Source organism: Genypterus blacodes, unplaced genomic scaffold, assembly GCF_046128005.1.
Source record: "Genypterus blacodes isolate CSIRO-AG114 ecotype Tasmania unplaced genomic scaffold, CSIRO-AGI_Gbla_v1 ptg000105l_1, whole genome shotgun sequence".
Taxonomy (NCBI): Eukaryota; Metazoa; Chordata; class Actinopteri; order Ophidiiformes; family Ophidiidae; genus Genypterus; species Genypterus blacodes.
In genome coordinates, this window is record NW_027466909.1 from 2,033,044 (window position 1) to 2,055,023 (window position 21,980).

At 42.0% G+C, this 21,980-nt stretch overlaps 2 protein-coding genes across 2 annotated transcripts; both read right to left on the reverse strand.

Moving 5' to 3' along the window:
• Nucleotides 1-302: 302 nt before the first annotated feature.
• On the reverse strand, nt 303-14,082 carry hhat (hedgehog acyltransferase). The gene is made up of 12 exons (XM_076160310.1): nt 13,953-14,082; nt 13,384-13,529; nt 13,218-13,282; nt 12,909-13,022; nt 12,638-12,832; nt 11,516-11,728; nt 11,090-11,267; nt 10,798-10,948; nt 9,195-9,230; nt 6,849-7,050; nt 6,157-6,301; nt 303-2,320 (listed from the first exon to the last, which is right to left on the reverse strand). The coding sequence occupies exons 2-12, from the start codon at nt 13,502-13,504 to the stop codon at nt 2,235-2,237; spliced, it is 1,506 nt and encodes a 501-aa protein (XP_076016425.1). The 5' UTR covers nt 13,505-13,529; nt 13,953-14,082; the 3' UTR covers nt 303-2,234.
• A 1,212-nt stretch (nt 14,083-15,294) lies between these two features.
• Nucleotides 15,295-19,052, reverse strand: myoz1a (myozenin 1a). Its single transcript, XM_076160458.1, has 6 exons — nt 18,892-19,052; nt 17,052-17,138; nt 16,529-16,716; nt 16,055-16,322; nt 15,602-15,767; nt 15,295-15,526 (listed from the first exon to the last, which is right to left on the reverse strand). The coding sequence occupies exons 2-6, from the start codon at nt 17,134-17,136 to the stop codon at nt 15,295-15,297; spliced, it is 939 nt and encodes a 312-aa protein (XP_076016573.1). The 5' UTR covers nt 17,137-17,138; nt 18,892-19,052.
• Nucleotides 19,053-21,980: the final 2,928 nt, after the last annotated feature.

The window sequence follows — 21,980 nt, forward strand, 5'->3', positions numbered from 1 at the left end:
TTGTTGTAGAAATGCGATTGTGAGGCTTTAACTGAGCAGGCGTGATTGTTTGTCATACATAACCCTGCATTTACTCCACTTAAGGGATTATTTTGGGATTTTAATTGCATGATGTCTTAATTGTTTAGTCACAACACAAGGCTGTTTCCCTTCCGACACATGAATGGCCTCCTATGATTCCTCTACTTTGTTATTTGCCGAAGCTCTGCTGCAATCACATAATTGGTTATATTTACATTTTGGGTAACCAGTAAATGAAGCTTTCTACTGAGGATTGATGATACGACGTAGATCTGATGCAATTTTCCTGCTAAGATCCAACCTTTTGGCATGCCATTAGCAAATGATATTGAAAATTGGGTTGTAAGGTTCACCTGAAATCTTTGAAAGCAATACGTAGTTTAGTGCTTTAGTGTCATTTACGAACAAAAGGTCCAAGCATAGATTAAGCTACCTATCATGAGAGACATTTACGATTATTACCGTCACTATCACTCCATTAAGGGTCACATCATTACCTTCATTTGCTAATGAGAAGCATGCAAACACTGTGCCTTCAGAAACCTGACCCATGCTCCTCATCACATCCTGCAACAACAAAAAGAAAGAAGAAGCAGGAAATCTGAATTACTGAAACACAGCAGCATGAACAGAGAATTACAACCTATTTTTGTGGTCAGCGCCAGAAAGCTGCCGAGTAAGAAAACCCTCTATATATGCACAAATGATATTGCAATGTTTGGTTCCTTGAAGGAAGGAGTAAAAGATTGGATATGGTGTTTGGTCATTTGATGTAATGTGCACATGCCTCTATATTCATAAATGTCATGTGATCAGAAATGTTACTACTGCAAGCACAATGGGAACTCTTTGTTAAGAACTGTGACATACCGTATGATTCATAATAAATATTTTCTACATACTGCATCCCCGTCTTACCAGTCCACTTTGTTTGGTTTAGCTCGCCGGCTCTTTCCTGAGAGAGGACTCAGGTGTAACTCAGCAGACTATAATCTCCTCCTGATCTGCTTAACTTAGATAAACCTGTATAGTTTTTGGGCCTATTTAAGAGGATTCCTCAGCGTCCACACACACACACACACACACACTGATCCTACTTAGTGTCGCACAGAGTATCATCCCAGAGAACAGATATTAGCTAATGGACAAGAAGCACAAACAGTGGATTACAGTGGAGTTCTTCTCTAGCTGTTGTATTAGGGATTTATCTGTTCACCCCCTGATCAAATTATAAAAACATAGTTAAATGGAGCTGGTTGGGATCGCCCGAGGGAGATGGGACGTGAACCTCTTAGTAACGGCGTATTAAAGGAGCGCAGCGGTAAACTAGAGAATCTCAATGAGGAATCTGACTCACAATAGAGTCATTACAAGCTCCAGCTGGATCTTATTGTGCTCCATGAATAATGAGGATGAAATTGTTTTTTGCGACATCAGATTCTTTAACCCTAAACACTGATGGGATTTCTTTAAGCAGCCTCTGAGGAACACAGCAGCGTCTGACGGCACTTTGGCCAAAACGAATCCAGTCACTGTCTTGTTTCTCTGCATTCCGGTGGATAAATGATCGCCATCTGCTGTTGCTGTGCTGAATTAACCTCCAATCAAAAGTATAGCTCCACTGCAAAGCATCTCCTCGTATGAATGTAACTATTAGATCTGTGGGGAATATAATGACATTGATTTGGTCCCCGCTGCTCTGTTCAGTGTTGTGAGCTCATTTGTTACCTCTGAGCACAGCGACAGCTCCTGCGCCTGGCCGAAGCACGACGGCGAATATGAAAAGAACATTTCCCCCATCTTACTGCAGCACTGAGCAATAACTTAACAGAGTAAACAGCAAAGATTGTTTCAGGAATTACAGTCATTCATTGTAGTGTACTGGGTAGAAAACACTATCTGACACAGCTGAGGCTTAAGTGTTATTCCTTTGTCTATCCTAAATGTTGTATTACAGCAGATGGAGACAGATATTTCCCACAAGGTACAACAAAATGTCGTCTTCAGAATAAACAAATACTTGGATGGAGGTTTTCCCTGGTTTTGGAGAGTCTGGCTCAGCTGCAGTCCAGTCAGGTTTGGCAGAGTTCGCAGATCAGCACAGCCGCTGGATGTGAGCCACACAAGCCAGCGAACACCAGGACCTCCGCTCAGCAGGTTCCTCATGTAGTCTGGTAGCAGGGATTCTCTCTACAAAGTTAAATCAAGGTGACTCACGCTGGGTGAGAAGTCCACTCCAGTCCGATCTGGGCAAAGCAGTACAGGAATGCCAACATAGGCGGAGCCACGGTGCACCAACCTGCAGAGAAATGAATAGACTCAACTTATTAACTCATCTGTTCTGCCAGTACGAGGAGAAAAAAGCTCCACTAAGGTCGAGCGTCTGTCTTTACCCGCTGCAAATTGAAGCCTTAAATCAATTTATCCTGAACTGCAGCAGAGTTCCTTTTATGAGCAATAAAACTTAATAAACCAGTGCCTGCTAGCGGTGCTGTTCACAGTACCCCCTATCAGAGCTCCTCTCCTACTGCAGACATGAGTTTAGAGTTTAGGAACTAGTGACAAACCCACAGGAACTAGGATGGATTTGATTCTTGGACCAGAGTTCCCAGTTTGGGGTTTTTTCAGAGGCCTCAGAGTATTTTAGAAGCAGGGCAGTTTGACTCACGTGTTAAAACTTTGCTCATAACCCTAAAACGTCATCACATCACAGATAAACCCTGTGTGTGTGTACATGTAGCAGCTGTGTTGTGGCAGAGAGAGGAGGCGATTTGGAGCGGCTCTGATATCCGAGCTGATACCCGAGCATTACAACACACACAAGATGAAATTCTGCAGGAGTTTTCCAGGCGGCGGCTCGGAACAAAATGGTTTATCAGATTTCATCTCGTTTCGCTCGGCTGGCTGTAAAGACTCTCGCACTTTGATGAGAACTACAGTAGTTGATTACTTCCCCGCGTAACGGTCCCGCTGCTGTACTGTATCCATGCTCTGTTCTGCTTATTACATTTTTCTATTTATAGCAGCTTTCGAGTTGGTCTTGTAGGTGAGGGCCGCTGTCTGCCTGCCTGCCTGCCTGCCTGTCTGCCTGCCTGCCTGCCTGCCCTGCGTCTCCTCTCAAACTGGCCTCAATCCAGATTATCTCAGAAACCTGCACCTGCACCCACAATGCTTTTCAACAACCTATTCTTTTCCACTCTCCTCAAAACCTAATTCACATCCAGGCAGGCTGCTTTATGCACAGCTGCAGTCACACCAGCTTCCTTTCTGCTAAAACCAAGCGTTCAGGTGGACGGCGGCTTACCTTCCACACATTTGGCCGACAGAACAAACTGAAACAAAGTGATGTAATGGTAGCGAGCGGTAAATTACTCCTAATGCCATTTTACCACTGTTAATCTGACCGAGTTAATTATTAATGAAAGCAATTAGAATCAGAGAAACCAAATCACACGGGACAGACAGTGATCTCTTTTTAATTCACACTTGGAAATATGGATTTGTGAAATGTAGATTTGATTAATCACTTAAAAACCCCTTGGCTGTGCTCCTCCAGCAGCAGCAGGAGCCCGGAGCCCAGATCCGTCCCTGCTGCCGTGCCAAAGCGTCCCAGAGTTTCCTCTTTGAAGGTATGTCCATTTCATTAACGGCCTCAGTGTGAAATATCCTGCGATCAAACATCTTACCTTTGCTTCTGCGTAAAGTGTTAAACCTAAAAGAAGCACACACACACCGCTGGACCGATGTGAGTGAGTCTATTTAAAGTGTACATAAAGCATATCTATCATTCTTACCTTACCTTACCAAATTAAACTACCTACTTAGGTCATAACTAATGTGAGAGGTTTTTCCCTTCTGCTTCTATACATTTAAATATCAGTTCTTCCCTGGACTCCATCATACCGCTCTCCTCACTGCCTCTCTTCCCTTCTGCATTGTACTGACACACATCTAAAAGGCAGCTCAGGCAACTAACACACATCCAAAACCTCACTCGCCAACTAAATACTGCACACATTTCCAATTAATACACACTGGACCACTTTACACACAGAGCAAGTGAGTGTTTATCTTCCAGATGTACATTGCATTTCTTCAGAGGTCAGAGTGCAATTAAGCAACTGCCGACTGCACTAAAGATCATAGATAGGCTGATTTAAAGGTATTGATCTGGAGTTAATGAAGTGGACCACGTGTGCCTGTGTGGTTTATTATGCAGACATAAGGGATACTCGTGAAGAGAGGGGGGAGGAGCCATTAGTTCTCAATTTAAAGGTACAAAATCACCACTGCTCAATGAGGGGGAGTCAATAATGGATGTTTGTCAAATGACCCATTTTCATTTCTTAAACACGCCACAGACAGACAGACAGAGTGCAGTGCCGTGTTTGAGACTTATTAGTATTTTTAGTTACGCCCGTACGAGCTGGGGTGAAACATTGAAAAGCTTCTTCTCCCTAAAAGCAAAATGAGTTTCCCACTTCAGTTTCTACTTCTCGCTGTGAATAATTCAGGACATAAAGTGGTGTTTTCTATAAGCTATTCTTTGTGGGGTTTTGGGTTTTTATTAGCGATCTTTTAACTTATTTAGGTCAACTGTACTGTGTATGCAAACGCCTGCTGGGGGAGGAATACAGGGAACAATGTTATGCATGGCTTCCTGAGAATCAGTCAAGCTTTCACTATTTTTAGTGTCATAATAAAACTTAATTGGCGACTGGAATATAAACTTTTCAGGCTGGTTGAGCGGGAGACGGAAAGATTCACAGATGGTTGGACAGGGAAGAAAGACAACGTGGCGATACTGTAGAGTACAGAGTTAAAAAAAAGTATTTGTGGAGAGCAGAAGGTGCAGGACAGCAGAAACACCTCGCTGCACACAGACCAGCCGGCTCATCTCATCTGGACTCATTACCAAAAAAAATCACCAAAGAATCAAACAAATCTTTCCGCCGGGTATTTTAGGCAATCAAGTAACATCTGATGACGTCGGATCACAGCTGATCTTTATGTGACCTGAGGAAATGAATACTCACTTCTCTAGATCAAAAATGCACATAAAAATTAAGCGGCTCGTTGCCTTTTATCAGAAATATTACTGAATTATTAATGTTTCCCTTTATTTTAAAATTAATTTAACCATCGACTGTGGAATCTTAACGCAGAACGCAGCGGAGATCAGACGTTACTCGCTATAAAGGAACATCTGCTCATTGTTGCTGCTCACATTACATGCATGGCAGTTTATAATATAGTTTATAGTTTGCAATTAAAGGAAAGAGGGAAAAAATCTGCGTGTCTATTACTCAATGACTTTTGCTATTCTAAGATTTTAAAAAAGAAATCCTAATCCTAAATTTGAAAACATTGATAATTGTAAAGATGAAGTTATAAAGTTTTTCTGTCTCTTTTTAAAAGCCAGGGAAACAGTTCCTCCCTCTTCTGCGTTGGTTTGCAGTAAAAGCTCGCCTCAAGCTGCCGCTACACGCAGGGGGAAGCGCTGCCATCTTGTTTTAGGTACCAAATGAGCCAGACAAAGACGCAGGGAGCGCTGGCACCACCATGCAGCAGATGTCTCCTTATTTGGGACCATCTAACCATGCAGATGCAAGGGATGGCACAGTTAAACCAGGGCTAAATATACACAGCCACTGAGCATAACCCACCAAAGAACGTGTTTGCATTGCTCTCTAATGCTCAAGATTCTGTTGGTAACCATTACATCGTGTTCATTAAGAGCGGCCTGGTTACCTTCATGTTTTCAGTCACATCTTTTGGCTGAATGTTATTGTTTGTTATGATGAATAAAGCAGCTATTATAGTGATTTCTTTATTACAATTTATTAGAAGAACAAAATCTATTTAGTCTGGGATTGTTTGGCCTTGGTGGAGGTGTGTGTTCTACTGAGAGCCCTCCTAGTTTAGCTGTTGTCATCACTGAAAAAAAAGGAATGTTTGATCGTTCAATAACGATGCAAATCATCCGTAGAAAGTCAACACTCGCCAGTAAAAGACTGTGACTGATGTTCAACATTACAGGGAAATAAATATAAAGATGCCAGCTGGAACAATCCCCCCCAAAATAAATCCCTATTCAAATGCTATCCGGTGTGTGTGCTACGGAAGGCAATTTACCTTGAACGAAGACACGCTTCCAGAAGATTCTGCCAACATGAATCCCTCCAAGGAACACCAGATTAGACAGGATGAGCATGGCGGTGGAGAAAGCGGAGAGCAGGGCAACGCAGCGCCTCTTCATGGGCCCAGAGAAACGACGCTCCTGGGAAATCATTTAAGTGCTGCGTGAAACATGAATCAGAGAAACAAAGCCAAACAAAATACCTGAGCCACTGAACTGTGTCACTGTAAACTGGGAGGATTACACAGTATGCCATCAGACGCCATTATTATTAAGATAACAGGAGCATGCTACAGACCCAAAGCATCAATCACCTTCAGATTCTTCCTGTATTGTAAACTTTACATTACATACATTACATTACGATCATTTGGCAGACGCTTTTATCCAAAGCGACTTACATTACATTACCACCCTTCGCAGAGGGGGGAGCAATTGAAGGTTCGGTGCCTTGCTCAGGGGCACCTCGGCAGGGGCTCCGGTTCCCAAGCGGAAGCACTACCCACTGAGCCACTGCCTCACCCACTTTAGTCACTAATCACTGAATTACTCCTCATTCTCCCCTCCTTAAGCTTTGGGGAAACATTTGCATGTATCTGTACTTCTTCCTCGAACCCTTCACCACAGGAATCACACATTTGCATCAATACTCCATTAAGGGAGCGTTTATCTTTACTGGCATAGTTACCACAGCGGCCTGCATGAAGGATGAGGCACACAAAGTCTGCAGACCATTTTCCACCATAACTCCCGCCCAGTTCATCAGGGCCCAGTATTGTAGGTAGTCATGGCCACCGTGCCAGAGGCAAACAAATCCAAATGCCAGGCCAGTGGAGAGCATTTTGTAAAGAGGGCCGTGGTGAGAACCCCCCAGTGGAACATAAATGTATCTGAAACAGGAGCACAGGAACACATGGACATGATGAAAGGCACTCATTGACCATAGATGGTGATTAATGATCTAATAATCATAATGATACATAATAAAGCAGTGGTTTCGTGTGTCTAAGGGACATTTTCCTCACGTCAGCAGGCTTTGTCTTCTTGGCTCAGATTGGTAATGTCTTTCACTTTAAACAGTAAAACTTGCAATTTGATATTTTATTGATTAAAAAGGCAAAGATGAGAGCCATCTGTTTCAGCTGCATCATCAGCCTCAACATGCTACATCACGCCAACACACTTATAAGCAAACCTCACTCTCAGTCTTGTGTTGCTGAGCTGGGAACTCATTATCTCAGCCACCCTGTGGCTAATCAATGTCCCTGAAAGATGAGACAGCGTTTTCTGAGGCTTAAATAGAGTGGCCAGCTTGGCTGTATTGAAGGATGAAAGTAGGTGCAAAGACAGATGGAGAGGTGCGGGCGAGCACACCGACACACCGCACCATGTACACACTCGCCTAACACACTACGTCTATCCAATTAAAAGTGCTGTATGTCAGATATGGGTGGATATTCAATAGATGTTAATGAGCCAGTGATGTGCATAATACATCACATCTGACCACTACAAGCAGAGGGAACAGACCGTGTGCTTAAAAGGAGATGATGAAGTGTTGTCTGGTTGTCTTATGGAGACAGACCTGTTCTCATCTGCTCTAGACTCAAAGACACATTCAGATCATTCCCATCACTTCTTTATTTATGAATAATTATGAGCAGGGTTGTGGTTTAAAGCTTGAATGCTCTTTGTTGTATGTGGCGGCAACAACTCAACCGTACATCCAGTGAGAGCTCTTTCATTGAATAGTGCTGCTTGTGTGGGTAACAGTGAACATGAGACACAATGACACGCAGGTGGGGAAACGCGGTGGAATGGGCGAGGAAAGAGCCACTTAGCTGCCCAGGGAGACGGGGCATCAGCAGTGAGTCATGTGGAGCACATCATTTAACACCTACACGCTCATCTAGCGCACTTCAGACAATTTCAGCAGAATTTCAGAACTGCATTAAAACCTCTTTAATGGCACTTTCACAGGAAGAAACATGGAGGCATTGTGCCATGGGGATCATTTTGCATCTGCAGTCGCATAATTGCAAACGATGCCATTAAGAGAGAGAAAACATTTTCCGACGTACATAGATTAAAACTGAAAGCTTCATTAGCAATTTAGATTTGGGTATCATTTGTGACCTGAAGTTCTTTTATCTACCTTTGTTGAACACACTTATTGTAAGTCGCTTTGGATAAAAGCGTCTGCTAAATGATCGTAATGTAATGTAATAATGTAATGTAATTTGCAAACTGAGCTGGTTTAATTATCAGAAATGCCACATTTCATCTTGGATTGATCTGATCTGACATCTGAAAAGCAGACGTAGCAACATTCAGTCAGCATGAAGAGTAATGAGCGAGCGGTAACTAGGCAAAAGCAACATTTCTGCTTAACATCACTGTGTTCTCTGACAAGCGTGTTACAATGTGTCGCCTTAGCGTAGCATCCCTCCCCCCCGCCCCCCCCCATTACCGAGCAGCCAATACACTCCCAACAGGCTACATTCAGCCAAGTGTGCATCATTAAAAGGCAGACAAACTAATAATGTGCGCTGTCCTAAGTATAGCTGAGCAAATGTGTAATGGTGCCATCACATATGCACATATTAAACAAGCAGGCATTTCTCCAGGGTGAGGGAACAGAACAGAGGGGCGATTCACCTGGAATATGCAACCTCATAATCATGAAAAAGCCCCCATGCAAATGCGGTCGCCCTCGTCCATTACAATGACACATGCAGGCTGAGCAGCTGGAGGGTGGAGCCTTTTTTGGTGTCATTCAGATGAAAAGTTCAGTGCACTGCAGTAAATGAGCGTTTTAATTGCGCAATAAATATCAGCATCGATTCGACGCGGGTTATCACAAATATCCACCCGAAACTGTTGTGTGGCTGCAGTGCCAGTAAAAGGGAATTTGTAGCAAAATCATTCCGAATCAATGTAATCAATGAAGTTAGATTGCTGTTATTTACCATTAGAGGCAATCTACATTTTTAATAAGCGTTGGGATCTTTGTCTGTCATCGAGGGCCTCTTACCTGATGAGCCATCGATACAGCCCCTCATCAAAATGCCTAGAATGAAAGACAAGAATTGGATTGTTGAGTCAGACATTTACATAACAATAAAGCACACAGTAAGAAAGCTGAGCACTGAGCTTACAGTGAGGCATGTACAATATGCACGCATGTGTGTGTGTGTGTGTGTGTGTGTATGTGTGTGTGTGCAGTGGCTCGGTTATTAAGAAGATTACAAAGTGTTCTTTCACGCTGCCTATAAACCCGTGCAGTCTCGTCAATGTCGGCGGTGGACAGCTTTATGCATTCCATCAATGTTATCAACACTGGCCAGCTCAGCAGACACCAGCTGGATTGGAGTGCATCAGTGTCAGCACATTGGTCCAGATAGGTTTACTGTAAAAACCAACACACAGCTTTCCACCCAAACTAAATACCATCTGAATTAAGTGTGTGTGTGTGTGTGGGGGAGGGGGCAATACTTTTTTTTCTTGACAAGTTCCGTTGAAAACAGCACTTCGGCCTTTAAGAGAAGCAAGAATGTCAGCACTGGGCTTCCTAAAATATGAACTTTTTGCCCCCAAAACTGCATTTAATCTGTCAGACCTCCATCTCCATTTGATTGTATGCCTTTTGTCTTCTAAGCCGTACACGCCACATTATAAAGCAGCTTTCCTTCTGTCGGGGTGACGATGTGAGGGAAAGAATACCGGGTCCTGTACCTGAACGTCCTGACCTGTCCCTCTAAGCGGTGAAGGCTTTGTGCCACAGAGCTTTTTTTTAAAAATATTTAAAGTCATGCTGATGCAAGTGTTCCATCTCCTTGTAATGTGCACTGCAATGTGTGTTCATTAAGCAATTGTGACCCCTTCAGCATAAACCGGGCATAGCCTCTGCCATCACTCGGGCACAGACACTTTACTAGTTAAATAGATGAATAAACCCTTGGTATGAGAGAACATCTAAGGAGGAGAATTTAATATTGCAGTGAATATTTTTGCCAACCGTCTTTGAACTCTTACAAAACTAATTTGTTTCATTCTAAATGCAGGAAAGTGTGTTTTTCTTATTCAGTTATTGTATGTGAATGTGGATACTGCAGGGTTGAAAGTGTTAACATAATTTCCTATTTTGCACTAGATGCCAATCATGATTTTCTTTTTTTAACATGTAGAAGCATTTTGTTCTTCTTCTGGGTTAATAAGTGCTGTTGTCCTGGCAACACTGCAGCTTACCTGTTGAGAAAGGCCAGGAAGTGTAAAAAGAAACAAAGAAGAAAAAAGATCCATCAAGTAAATGTAGGAATGGCTCCCATTTTAGCTGTAACCTGACAGAAGGATGCAGTTTTCCTGATGTGGAGGTGACCTATTGTTCTGATTGCCAGTAATGACAGAAGATGAGACAAATTACTATGCTCAGAGAATTTGATTGCCAAAGAACACTGCCCACTTCAAACACTTGACATTAAATATACCTTTTCTTCAAGTATACCAGAAACCCTACTTTCTCCAATGGCTGAGGCATTAAAGCACGGTACGGCCACCAACACAATGTTTACATACAGCTGAGCAACACATTTAGGACAGTGGGGACATCAGCAGTGTTCAGTGAAGTGCATACACACCTCCACATCCCTGTGAAACTGTACATGATGCTGACACAACGAGGAAGCTTTGGAGGAATGAGTTTGTCCAGTGTAGCCAGCATAGACGGCAAACCGAACAGTACCAGGTACTTCACGTAGAAGAACTGGACCAGGGCCAGGGCCAGACCACCTGTGGAGGAGGAAAAGGACAGCAACATGTACGTATATCATCATCATGGAGAGACAGACAGATGTTAAGCACCTTCACAGTACTTCCAAAAGTAAACTCTCTAACCAGAAGGACCCCCAAAACTCTATAATGAACACTTACCCAAAGCCCAAGGAGGAAGAATTTCTAAGTAGGTCACATTGGTCTGGATGGAATGCATGTACATGACGTGGATCATGTATTCTGCTATGAGCCACCAGAGGAAGATCCTTCCTGTTCTGAGCACCGTGTAGCTGAAGGCCTCTTCCTCCACGTCACTGTCCTCGGCACGCCTACGCATCTGCAAGTGGAGAAGGTCGACGTGTTGTTGAGGAAGAGCACTTACTAGTGAATAGGTCACCAACTGTATTTCCAGTATGAAAAGAATAAACACTCTGATGTGATAATGGCGAAACGACAGCTACTATATATGAGGGTCTACAAATGCAGGTCAAGGCTACATTTACAGGAAGTTTCTGCAGATTTTACACGGTAAGAAAGGCTTCTTCCAGGCAAAACAGAAGGTGTACATCTAAAACCACCTCTTACCTGCTGAATGTAGTCTTTGTAAGTGATGATGGGTCCATTGTAGAAGAAGGGATGATAGAAAGTGTATGAAAACAACCAAAAGAGTTGCACCACTCCACTGGGTTGTTGGGGGCACCAGCAATGCTCAAGGCTGAAGCTGACGAAGCGCAGACCACAGACGGCAATGCTGAAGAGAAGCAGGTAGTACTCCTCCTCCGTCTCATACCAGCCTCTCTGTTTCATAAGGCAGACAAACCAATTATTTTTTTCACACATTCCTGGCAAATCCATACATTAATATTTGATAGATACACCAGCTGATGTGCCTGTGCAGATGTGAGTTACTCCTCAAATATACCATACTGCTAAGTGTTAAGATAAATGTTAATGATGTCAACCTTGTTTCCCAAACAAATGTGTGTGTGTGACAGAGCTAAGGAGTAAGTCACCTAGCTGTCAGGTTTCAACACCTATATCATTTATATTGGCTGTAGAGTCTATCCATGGTGACGGGAGTGTAGCTGCCTGGCCCTGACAATACATGTTAGGTCAGCAGATGTCAGCACAATGCTTCATTATAAAGATGCTTTCGCTCGTAGTTCTAGTAGTGCAGTCTTCTGGGCCAAACCGAATAATCAAAATCGATCAAATAAATGAATTAAAAAACCTTACATGCATGCATTTGGGGTATTCTGTAATTTTTCCTGCAAGAATTATACGAGTTGGATTTGAATGTGACTCCCTGTGTTTAAACGCTTCCATAACAACACTGCCAATTCCTCCTCTTATAATCTGGAAAAAGCTGCTTGATGTTACAAATCTGATTCAAGTTACAGTTACTCAATTATTATCCTGTGCTCTAGGGATTGAATATGGGAGATGAGTGGGCCAGTTGATTCCAGATCTCTTTCATGCTTCCGCCCCCTTGTGTTCTATTGAAATATTACCATTTGCTTCCTGGACAATCATCATGGCAAGTGAAACAATTCAAGTTTATCCATCTTGCAGTGCAGTAAAACAGGAACTATCTGCGTGTGAACACCTAACCTTTTATAGAACATGAGAGGAATCTAAGGTTGTCTCTTGCTTTACCTTACACTAAGATACACAACTGAGATCAATTCCTCAGCTTTTGAAACCCACCTGGATCTCTTGAAGTGGCTGAATGTAGAGGGTGGAAAGTAACAGCAGGCTACAGGCCCATGACATAGCAGGACTTCGCAGTTGGGCCACAGAGAAGGACAGGCCCAGATGTAGCAGCAGCACACACACGCCGTTCACCCCCAATATGCTGTTGGCTGCTACGAGGCCATAAACTGCAAGCACCGGCAGCCTAAGCTGTTGGAACAACATTGAAAATGTATTGAATAAAATCACATATACTGTGTATACAATTGTAATGGTTGCTTCCTACCTTGGAAAAAAATGTGCTGAATAATCGAGATATCACTCCGTGTCCAATCAGCGTCCACAGCAACGACTTCTTAGCCCAATGACTCCAGAAGCTCCACTCAAAGTCTGTGGGGTCCTGACAAAAACAACCAACTTCACCATGGGTCGCCAACACCAATGTGACGCCTGTGAAGCAAAGGCAACTTTCAAAGGCCAAATGTGTTGAGAGCAAACTTAGGAATGAACATGATCTTCTGTGAGGTGAACTTATTCTCCAAACTTGTTTATTGATTAATGTATAGACAAGCAACAATCTCAACACTCAACTCACCCTTTTGAAACCCTTAAGAAGGCCATTCTCCAATTGGATTTCCCTCTCCAATCCAGTTTCATGATCTGATGTAAAATACAGAAAATTACACCTTCATTCCTGCATGCTGCCTGCTGTTTGTCTGTCTGTCTGTCTGTCTGTCTGTCTGTCTGTTAGTCAAACAAACCTTTGGAGAATCTGTGCAGCTCGTAGAAAGAGTACAGATGAGAGCCAAAGGACAGCAGCCAGTATGCAAGGATCTCTGGCCATGGCAGAGGAGACATGTGGGGCTTGGATTGAGATGTCATCTGGCTTAACACTGAGCTAGTGAGCCTAAAAAAGACGCAAACATTACAAAACTTCACACTACCTTACATGTCACACTAATGTTTGGGGTTTAAGTCTGGAGTCCAATTTCAGCTTTGAAAAAAAATCAATATAGCGTTTACTTATATGCCTTTAATATTGTATTTAGGAATATTTATGTTTTCTTCCATTTCATTTCTAATTTAAAGGGTGCACCTATCAACAGTGGTCACCGGCAGATTTCATGGTAGATAAATAGTTAACCATCTTCATTTGTTAACCAAACAATGTTGTGTAACTGTTGTCTTTTTTCTTTTGAACTATTCATGTATTTAGTACATAAACATAAGACTCAATATACAAAAATGAAGTTTAATTCTATCGCCTGAAAACTTCGACGCTCCGCTAAGTTAGCTAGTGCTACTTCAGCTAGCTATACATTGAACGTACCTGCACTGTAGCTGCGCGTGACGCTGGATTCAGTAGTTTGCCTCACACACAGCAGCTCCATGGTGACGGCACACATGTAAACACGGACACGACATATCTGTGCCCCGCGCAACCGGCATCAACAACTCTTTTCTTCTTCTGTTCCTTTTGCTTCAGTTAAAGGCGGTGGACGTGCTGTTTCTCTGTGCAACACTGCTCCCACCTGGGAGTCAGAAAGAACTACTAGCTAGTATAATACTTCATACTTCATACTATTACTACTGTGCAATTCCAATTCGTTTATTGTCATCACAACAGAAAAACACAATAAAACATCTCTTTCGGCTAAAATAAGCACAGTAACACAAAATGAAATGCAACATAGGACCTGACAGACACAATAGTTCACAGGAAAACACAATATAAAGTGACAGTGCAATTGAAAAGACATAGTGTCATATAAATATATGTATAAGTAGATAAATATCTTTATGGTTGTATGTAACTTTGTATTTCCACTCAATTGATGTCACTTAGTAATGTTGTGAGTATTAGGGGCAGTGAGTGATTTGGGGACTTTAAGATAGAACCTTCCTATGTGTGTTATTTGTGGAACTGGATGCCCCTGCAGTACCACTACTACTACCACCATCATGACCACTGCCACTCCTACTAACAGTAATAATAGTAATCCCATGCAAACATGCACACAAAAATGGTTTTCCTTGTAATATGAATCACAGTACCAGAGGAATTACTACACTTCGAAGGAGTTTATTGTAGAGAAACTGTTGATAGTACAATATCTGTAAGGATCGGCAACTGATTCTATGCATGGATCCTGAAGAAGATACTGTATGTTTGAAGGGTTTCCATGTGGTCTTAGGACCGTAATAACACAAACAGCACTGAGCAATAACAACTGTTGCAAGCCAAGCTATCTATTCTGGAGCACAATAGCATCAAGGCAGCGCGTACAAGGGTAACTGAGCATGACAAAATGTGCATGTTCACACCAAAGACAACTATATGTTTCACTATTTGAATTTGATTTGAGTGTTTGGACTCAACTTATGAAGTTGTGTGCTACAAAAACACAAAGAAACATTTGATAGTTTGTCTCCCCATCATATCTGCATCTCGTCTCTTTATAACCACATGCTGCTCAGCAGGACACTAACATAATCGCATCCCATGTATGCACATTATTATCCACACTGAGATTTTCAACTTCCCCAGTAGAACAGTTAACTGTAAGCTCATCTATCGTGCGTGTGCATGCGTACCTGTATGCATGCGTGCATGCTTGCATGTGTGTGTGTTTGTCTGTACACAATGAGTGTAGTCACAGTATGAGTATTTTTCACAGCTCATCGGTCTCTCCGCAATCAAAAGGCACAGCATCCGTTGCGATATGAATGCTGCTGGGCTCACAGCTGCCCACCCAGCCAATAGGAGTGCGGTTGAAGGAAGGTCGCCCGCCGCCCTCCTGGTGGTACACCACTGTGGGTTCAGGCTCCTTTTGGGTAGGCTCTGGCAGCTGGAATTTCATGAGCTGGTTGGCCTTCTCATAGCCACCGAAGGGCATAGCACTCCTAGCAGAGCAAGGGAGAGGATTAAACTGCTGTCTGTCATACGGCACCTTAAACGTCAGGCTCAGACCAAAGTACCTGTTGAAACTTTTATACTTCATAAAATCCTTAGACATGATGGGACCTGGCATTGAAGTTTTCATAGTGGCTACCAGACCCTCGTCACCCTTCATGGCCTTCTCCCATGGTGACACATATGTCTTCACCATGATCAGCTTCTTACTTGCGGCACTTCCTCCACCACCTGTGAAGAGCCCACAGCAAGGAGATTTGACACACTAGCAACAGTCTGTGGGTGACATTCATCATCCTTGCATGTCATCAAAACTAACTCAAGATGTAATCCTATTAATAAACCAACTTACATCACCCTGCTCCCATGGCTCAATACTCAAATCTCAGGCATGATCACTTGAGTTCAAAATCAAAGCACATAGTATAGTAACAGATTTTAAATACATATTCAAATTGTAATACAGCAAACACACAGTCAACAGTAACTAACTCCTGTTAAAGTAAGTAGACACCCACCTTTTAATGGAGACCATTCACCTCCTGCTCCTTCTCCTATTCCACCTTGACCTTCGCTGCCCTTGCCTTGCCCCCCTGCTCCTCCTCCTGCTCCTCCGGCCCCACCAGCACCAGCTCCACCTTTGCTTCCTGGCTTTGGTGGGGGCACAGGGGGCCCCCCTCCAGTCTGCAGCCTGTTCAAATACAGGTTTCCACCATGTCCAACAAGGCACCCAGACGTGCTCACCATCTGACCTCCAATACCGGGAACAAACTTCTGGAGGCTATCCTGAAATGAAAATGTTCACAACTAGTCAGTACAGATGGAAAGATCAGAGGCTGCATCTCTTAGACCAAATGCAGATCAAAGGTTTCAACATTTCAATGATGTATTTTGAAACAGTTCTTTTGATGCAATTTCTTGGTGATTTATCTATTGGGAATTTTGCATTTACATTAATGTTCCTGTAACATTTCAGAATATAAGGCTCTCACCATGGAGTCACTGGTGAAGACATCAGGGTTGTTCTCATAGATGAACCTCTCCACTCTCTGCTTCCTCAACTTGAACATCTTTGAGCCTTTGTTCTTCATCAGCGACAGCTCTTCCAGCATGATGTCTTTGGGAGTCCTGATCTTTGTTCCCAGGTCGAACTCTGATGCCTCTGGCTCCGACTCATACTCTGCGATAAAGAACATCCAAGCCAATGGAAGACTTTGCAATCCAACAGTGTCTCTTTAATGAATATACAGTATACCTGTGTGCGATCTAGATCTAGTGATATTCAAGCACTCTAGAATATTGTTTACATTTCATTATTTATCATAGAAATAAATACATTGTTTTAATTGCCAATTTTTTGCAATTAGTCAATAACATATACCTGAAATATTACATTAATTACACCTACCTATGACCTAGCATTGATCTCATGTGTGTTTTTGCAATAGTGGTAGGCGCTAAAGTAGCCCTACCATGTGGAAATGTGGTTTGTGTTTCATTTTATGTCAGTTTTACCATTCTGCATGATGTGCGCCAGGTCAGTTATGATCTTGGAGGGCTTTTTCCTCTTCATCAGGGGGGCAGGTGTTCCCAGAGGCATGGCTGCAGGGTCAGAGGAAAGGAGATGTGTCAGCAATAACAGTATTAGACTTATACCCCGGATATACACATAGAACTAAAACATTGAAACTGAGAGAGTGTTACATAACCTTGCAGGTCCTAAATATTTAACCACTTTATTTACAAAGACAGACAAAAGGCAATCTAGGAAATCATTAAGCTGCTTCAGGAAGAGTCACACTGCAGTAAAATACTATTATGGTGTTTTCATTTCTTTAAAAAGAAAACAAAAAAGCTTTGCTTGATGATGTTATCTCTGAATGAGTCTGAATATATCTTAGATATATCAATAATGTATCTAAATAGGCTTTGGCTTTCAGTGACTTAAAATCAATGAAGCTGGCATGAACCTTGGTGTAGGTCTGCAACTGAGAAAACTGTTCTGCTTGAATACTAAGGTACATTTACACAACAGAACGAAACTTCAATCTGCTTTATTTGTGTTTATCTCTGACCATTGCACCAGGCTCTTGAGATAATTCATCAGTCATCATAACTGAAGTAAACATCCACGGAAAATGAAGAGACATGACCTGAGTACATTGACACCAGGATCAGACAGACAGACAGACAGAAAGGGCCGCCCTCGTTTTTCAAGTTCAAGGCTGATGTCAGTGCCCTGAGATTCCCCACATTCCCCAACGAAGCAGATGATCCAAAGGAAACATATCAGTTATCTTTAGGTGGTCTAGATCTGAACACACACCGAGTCTACAGAAACGGAAACACACAGCTGTTCCGGCAGAAACAAACAAATCAGTGAAATCAGTACATTTTAGTACAGTTTCATCCATATGGTTTCAAAATCTGCAGCCTGGGAAAAATGTGTGTGAGGGTAACGCTTCCTCTGTCTTCTCTACAAAGATATTACCAATAGTTTGAGAACATCAGCATGAATAATAACCTTTTTTTATGATCTTTGCTTCCTCCTCAGATCATCGTTGCATCTGTATGTTACAGTATTTGTCTCTTCTTACATGACACCCTCTGCTTTCAGCAGTTTTTTAAAGGCCTCAACAAGAACAAACATCACATCACATCTACTGACTGTAACTAAACCCACTGCATCTATTTTTAAAAGCCATTTGCAGCCAAGACATTTTAGAGTCGAGTAATGGCGTCACTGGACTATCAAATGAGCTTTAGAGAACCCATAAGGACACGACACACAACTCCAGAAAACAGTTCTGGGGGAATATTTTATTGTCCCTCAGAATATGAAGGAGCACTGGAGTGTTTGTGGTCTGAGATGTTAACACTGGCATCTTTGGAAACCATTTTGATTCCTTCAGGATTACAAGATGGGCCCTGCCTCTTTGGTTAATAACCATCCCCCACTCATCTGAGTGTTTCAGTCAGGGATTGGTGACACCATATAAAATCTCTGCAGAGCCCATAGTGATGGATGATCAGCACATTCTTCAATTCCTTTGGTCATTTTAACAGATCAAAAATATGTAAAAGCGACTCCCAGTGCTATTTTGCATGAATGGTTAATGGAATTGAAAGCATTTGAACACCCACATCATAATCAGGAAGGAAGTTAGGAAATATGGTTGTGGAGTTGCTGAGCTCCTTGTCAATTTGCAGAATTGCAACAGAATTTATGAAGGTAAAGCTGCTGCACATCTTTATTCCCTCTCTCCATTTTACATTTACTGGCCTTTGGTTAAATGCACGCTGTTGTTTTGTTAGTATAGAACAAATTACAGTGATGGGGTGCAGAGCCACTCACCGATTTATTGTTGTAATCCTGGGCAGAGAAACGGGCCTATAAATACCAGAGAAGAGGAGACTCTGAGTTCAATGGTGATGATCTTGAACACAAATTTACAAATCCCTCTGTGCCTCTGACCCTATAGCTGGACCCAAGTCCCGGAAAGTGCAAAACCCACCCTCGACTCAAAATGCAGATCTTCAGAGGGTCGGGGGTGTGGGTGGCAGCAGTGTTGGTGTCAACAGGGGAGGTGGAGGAGTAGGTTGAGGTTAGGAGTATGAATAGGGGTTGGGGAGCTGTTAAGGCAGGGGGGGGGGGAAGTCTCTGTTGGCCAGCTGAAAGTGCTGATGGGGATATTAAGAGAGCAAAATTATTCTCACAGATGGTTCTAAAGTCTATATTTAGTAGCACAGAACCAGAGGAACAGAACGGAGGGCAGTTATAAGATAGTCTCAAAGGAATCTGGGGTGGGATTGGGGTACACAGTGCGAGGGACGCAACTGACATGTTTGATCCAAACGATATGTGAGGGTGTTTTTCAAGGGAAATGTTTGCTCTCTTACCCCCTACAGTACATTTTTGCTTTAACGTGACACTAGATTCTCACTGACTGGACATGACAGACATATGGATTCACAGCTGCTGTCTGATATTGTAGCTCACCACTAATGTTTGTACGTCTAAAGCAGTTGATGATTATGATTACAAATGTCAGAGTGCAAGAGGTGTTGGCAGGCAAAGGCAATACGTGTTAAAGACTCAACGTATTTTGCTTTTGTAACCTTTGCATTGGTTTTGTTAAACAGTGAAGATGGGACAGTTTTATGATATTCAATGTCTCCACTTGGCCTCCGCTTACCTGTAACCTGAGAACAGTCTTATTAAGCCAAACACTAGAAATCCCTGTGAAGACATGCAGGCCAAGGGATTTAATTTAGAGAATTTCTGATTCTCTCTGCTGTAATTTGGTTCTCTGTAGTAATTATGTAAAACTTTACTGAAAACCTCAAATATTCTTATGCACTTCCTGATCCTCAGTTGACTCAGCACTGGGTATGTTTAATATGGGGTTTTATTGGCTCCAAGTCTTCATCTCCAAAATTAGGACTCTGGAGGTTCCAGTGAGTCTGCAAGGGCTTCCTCTGAGCATACAGTGACAGAACCTTTCTACTTTACAGTGAATTTAGAGTGCAGCAGCCTACGTCTTGAAAGAACACAGAGCATCACCCATATATAGAGTATGTGTTCTTATTCTGTATATTCAGAAAGATTTACTGTATATCTCAGACACTTGGGATGAACATTCAGTTTCACTTTGAATTCATGATTTCCCATGCAAACAATTAATTGGCAACTTGTGCACAGACATGACGGACAAGTACGAGATTTCAGGGAGAATGCGATATATCAAACAATATGTGCTTTGTAATTATGATTGTATCTTTAATTCTATTTCTGCCACTAAAATTATTGTATGGTTCAATACAAAAGAAAGACAAAACACTAGCTAAGCTGGCAGTTTAATTTTTAATGTAGTCCTTTAAGCAGTTACATTAAGAACAAATTCCTGATTACAGTGGTGTGACCTGGCAAAAGGTCTTTTTTCTCTACTGTAAACAGTCTAGTGTTTGGATATTAACAGCCCTATATATAGACACCCGGCCTGTCCTGAGAGTTGAGGTTGGAGACTAAATGCAGCTCTGACTGCAGCCTCACATAGGGAGGCTTAGCTGGAATTCAACAGACAGCCCGCAGCACCGCTAAGAGGCATAGGGTGGTAATGGCAACAGAATAATGAGCCACAATGTTACAGTAAATACACCCTGAAGATTTCCATATGTGTCAGACCATAGTGGCTCACTAACAGATTCCGGTTTAGGATTTAGATAGGATAACTACAACACCGGTAATTTAACCTTTAGATGTTTCTTTATTTAAAGTCTGACCTTTCAGTTGATATAAGCTATTTAATGTGTTAAATGTCAAAATGCAGTTATCTTACATCAGAACTGTCAGTAGGTGCACTGAGGCATATGACATCATTTACACCTGCACATTTCTGCTTAAGCATTTGTCACTAGGTGGCAGAAGAATATCATAACAGGCAGCTGACTACACGTTCGACTACAGTATCTCCTCATGTGATGGCAAAGGTGTAAAGGAAAAACAGCCCACACATTTCCTGGGGCATGATCACAACAACGTACTGTATGTCTACTCTGCAGTTGTGCTCATTACAGCAAACAGACAGTAGACCTGGATGCTGGCAGCTCCCACACACACTTTTGTTTGTACAGGGTATTATGATCATTCTATCATCAACTAAATAATTGTAAATGTTTGTTGCAGCAATCGGCTTTGATGGCTTGAAACAATATCTTTCTCAGAGATTGGAAAATAAGAGCTTCAATTTAAATTAGATTAGTTATAACTGTACTGTAAGCTGAAAGAAAGATAATAGCTAGCTTGTTTGATCACATCACTGAGCTACATTTAATGTTTAAAGTTTATCTTGGGGGGGTGGTTTTTATGATGAAAACATAAGAGATAAGATGGTCACCTTATGTGAGGACATAAATTATGACAAATATAACTGTCAGGACCCCTCCTGGTGTTATTTTTTCTCTTTTATGGGTGTTCTGTCGCTCTTATGTGTGACTCCATAATTCGATTCCCCTGCAATATTTACACGGTGTGTGTGTGTGTGTGTGTGTGTAGGTGTGTTTTATTGGCCTAGTTAAGCAGTAGAACAACATAGTGAAACTCATTGATAACGCATAATTCACAGGAATCAGAGAGAGGATGTGGAGGATGTGCTTTCTTGATATAATAGAATCTTGGCTTCTGTAAGTGTTAAAAAAGAAACAATTTTTAACAAATCAGACAAATGAGGCAATTGGACAGCTTTCAAGTCAAATTTTATTTCTCTTAAATGTTTTTTTCTTCTAATAATTTGTATAAAGCAGTTACTTACCCACTTTGCAGTATTCACAATTTCACACTTTCTACATCCACAAACATGTACGTATTATATTTTACACCTCAACAAAAACTATATCCACATTTATTTTTGCAGCCATAGCACTAAGAAAAATACAACTTTAAGA

What these genes read in the sequence shown, in the direction of transcription:
- hhat (XM_076160310.1), bottom strand. Translation starts at nt 13,504, where the DNA reads ATGACATCTCAATCCAAGCCCCACATGTCTCCTCTGCCATGGCCAGAG. An exon ending in TCAGCACATTTTTTTCCAAG is followed by an intron (nt 12,833 to 12,908) that starts GTAGGAAGCAAC and finishes TTGTTCCAACAG; the next exon opens with CTTAGGCTGCCGGTGCTTGC. An exon ending in CCTTCATGCAGGCCGCTGTG is followed by an intron (nt 6,302 to 6,848) that starts GTAACTATGCCA and finishes ATGATTTCCCAG; the next exon opens with GAGCGTCGTTTCTCTGGGCC.
- myoz1a (XM_076160458.1), bottom strand. Translation starts at nt 17,136, where the DNA reads ATGCCTCTGGGAACACCTGCCCCCCTGATGAAGAGGAAAAAGCCCTCC. An exon ending in TGAATGGTCTCCATTAAAAG is followed by an intron (nt 15,768 to 16,054) that starts GTGGGTGTCTAC and finishes GGCTCTTCACAG; the next exon opens with GTGGTGGAGGAAGTGCCGCA. An exon ending in AAGTATAAAAGTTTCAACAG is followed by an intron (nt 15,527 to 15,601) that starts GTACTTTGGTCT and finishes TTGCTCTGCTAG; the next exon opens with GAGTGCTATGCCCTTCGGTG.